At 48.1% G+C, this 2841-nt stretch overlaps 1 protein-coding gene across 1 annotated transcript in view; it reads right to left on the bottom strand.

Annotated features, from left to right (window-relative positions):
- The window catches only part of Kif11 (kinesin family member 11), a 42921-nt gene extending 42151 nt beyond the window's left edge, over positions 1–770 (bottom strand). The window contains exon 1 of the mRNA XM_021152489.2: positions 687–770. Within this exon, the coding sequence (XP_021008148.1) occupies positions 687–760 (74 nt within the window). The 5' untranslated portion in view covers positions 761–770. The remainder of the gene's footprint in view (positions 1–686) is intronic.
- Positions 771–2841: the final 2071 nt, after the last annotated feature.

Raw genomic sequence — 2841 nt, 5'->3', positions numbered from 1 at the left:
ACTAAGGCAGGGAACTAGTTGGAGTTTGAGGCCAGATCCAAAAAAAAAAAAAAAAAAAAAAAGGAAGAAAGAGAAAAGAAAGATGCTGCACCTTAGCCATGTTTAGCTCATGAGTTTCATAAACTCATTTTACAGCTTAGCTTAAATTCAGCAATGTCTACTTGGTTAATAGAGGTGAATTTGATGGTTGCTCTTCGCTGAAAAGTGCGTTCCCTTTTAAAAGCAAACCTACTTTCATCTATTGGACCAAACACACAGAATAAAGAACTATTACTCTTTCCGAAGTGGAAATAACCCCAAGGTGAGAGCCAAACTACATGCAAAGTAAGTAGGAAGCTTTATTCCCAAACTGACAACTCGGACGGGGTAGCACTGGGCAATGACAGCTAAATTTTCGGCGACATTGGCTTTTAAACGGGAACGCACTTTTCAGCGAAGAGCAACCATCAAATTCTTTGTGACTGCAGCTTAACTTTAACCAACACCAACATCCTTTCCCCCTCCGAAACAAACCCTAATTTAGAACTAAACGTGGTAGCATGTTTACCGAACAAAACACGGGGAGCCCCAGAAACCGATGATTTGGATTCCTTCAGAAAGGTAAACAAATCGCTCTCCGGAACGGCGCAGGAGGGAACCCAAAAAGCTAAGCCTCCGCGTCGGGACTCGTCCCAGCCTCTCCTTACCTGCATCTCACCACCACCTGGATGTTCCTGCCCTTTTCCTCTTTCTTCTTCAAAGAACTCGGCTGGGACGCCATGACGGTCGAGCCAAAACCTGCCGGCCTAGCGGAGACTCCGACACAGTGAGAACCGGGAGNCGCCTCTCCTCACCCCGGTGCTGCCAAGGCCACGAGGACCGAGACTCGCAGCTCGGCGAACCCGAGGTCCACGCAGGCCTCTTGGCCGTGGCCACCGCCCCGCAAAAGCCGGACAGGACGAACCTCCTCTGCTCGGAAATCAGCAACGATTCCGCGCCTCAATTTTGAAAAATGGAGACGACTGACCCGGCCAATAGCAGAGCGGCACGCGAGGCATCATGGGACGCCGTGTCGTCACTGTGGTGACGACGGGGCGTGACCCGAAGGAATGGACCGCGGTGCAGGCTGGCTCCTGTAGTCCGAAGTTCACTGTGTAAGCTTTCAGTGCTGCCGCTGGCGGGCTTCTGGGGCCTGGGACGCCTACGTCGCCCCGTTCGCTGGGTCATTACCCTCCGAGGCCTCTCGCTTTCCGTAGAGAGGTGACGAACAACTCGGCCGTTTAAGGTGTAGGTAGGGGCCGGGTAAACAGTAAGGCCGAGTCCTCCGCCTCATCGGGTTTCCGAAGCTGCTTTTTCTGTTTCACGGGAACTTAAATGCGGTTTAGCCTCTCCGATGTAACTTAGCGAGGACCAGAGAAGGCGCCGCCGACCTCGCCAAATACCCGCCTTCCGCACTCCACATCCCTGGTCCTCTGGGTTAAGCATAGCCAACTGTCTACTGGTAAACTACCCCCCCGGAGGCAGGAGTGGCAGAGGATCTCTCCGAGTTCCAGACCAGCCTGATCTACAAAGCGAGGCCAGGACGGCCAGGGCTGGTTGCACAGAAAAACGCCGTCTCCAAAAACAAGCAAACAAAAACAAAACAAAAGCTAGCCCCAGAGACTCACTGCTATCTCAAAATGTCCCACAAAGTGAACATATTGAACATCTTTATACCCTTGCCTCCGGCCAGTCTTTCTCACTTCAACACGTGCTTTTAACCAGACGCTTCCTCTGCAATCACCTTCCTCCAAGACTTTGAATCTCGTCCCTGAATGACTTCCTTCGATGTTCCTACTGCTACCCTTTTTTCTGCTCCCTGCTACTGCATTCACTCAGCAAATATCCTTTAAAAAGCAAACCAAACACTTATGGGGACAGAGGCAGAAGGATCAGGAGTTCAAGCGTTCTCATACATTTCCAGTTTAGTATCAAACTGTTATGTCCGTCCTTTGCTATTTATTCCTTTGTTTTAAACAAGATATCTTTCTGAACACAAGGCTGGCCCTGTGAGAATCCTCAATGATCTTCCTGCCTTCTGCGTAATGGTATTAAAAGAATGAACTACCAGTCCCGGCTAGTTTCTTGTTTGCTTTTTTTTTTTTTTTTTGGAGGGGTGTGGCTTAAGATTATTTATTGGGGGGGCAGGGTCTGTGTGTGTATCCTCCAAGTGTGTGGTGGTGCCCTTGGACACCAGTAGATGGCATTGAATGCCCTGGAACTGTAGTTAAAGTCAGTTGTGAACCATCTACAGTGGGCGTTAGGAACTGAATTCAGGTCCTGTGGAAGAACAGGAAGTGCTCTTAGCTGCTCTTATCCATCTCTCCAGCCCATGATTTTTTTGTTATTGTTTTTTGTTGTTTTTGTTTTTCGAAACAGGGTTTCTCTGTATACCCCTGGCTGTCCTGGAACTCACTCTGTAGACCAGGCTGGCCTCAAACTCAGAAATCCACTTGCCTCTGCCTCCCGAGTGCTGCATCCCATGATTTTTGTCTTTTTGTCTTTTTTTATTTTTTTTTAAATATTTTGGAATTAGATGCAAAAGTCCTTACCATTCCTATGTTTTCCGATGGGCTTGCATGGCCCCTGTGAAAGGGTCATTCATGCAGACCGCTATTTTAAGGTGGTGTTTACCCTGTTCTCTGTCTCCCCTTGTGCCAGCTGCCTCAATGGAACTCTAGTCCATTGGCACTTTGGATGGCTTCCTCATTCTCATCTTTCAGTTTCTGGTTTTTAAAGACTTTTGTTTGTTTGGGTATTTTTTTTAAATTAATTTATTATTATACATAAGTACACTGTAGCTGACTTCAGACGCACCAGAAG

Source organism: Mus caroli, chromosome 19, assembly GCF_900094665.2.
Source record: "Mus caroli chromosome 19, CAROLI_EIJ_v1.1, whole genome shotgun sequence".
NCBI classification, from domain to species: Eukaryota; Metazoa; Chordata; class Mammalia; order Rodentia; family Muridae; genus Mus; species Mus caroli.
Note: the sequence above shows the minus strand (reverse complement) of the source record. Positions and strands in the feature narration are given on the sequence as shown.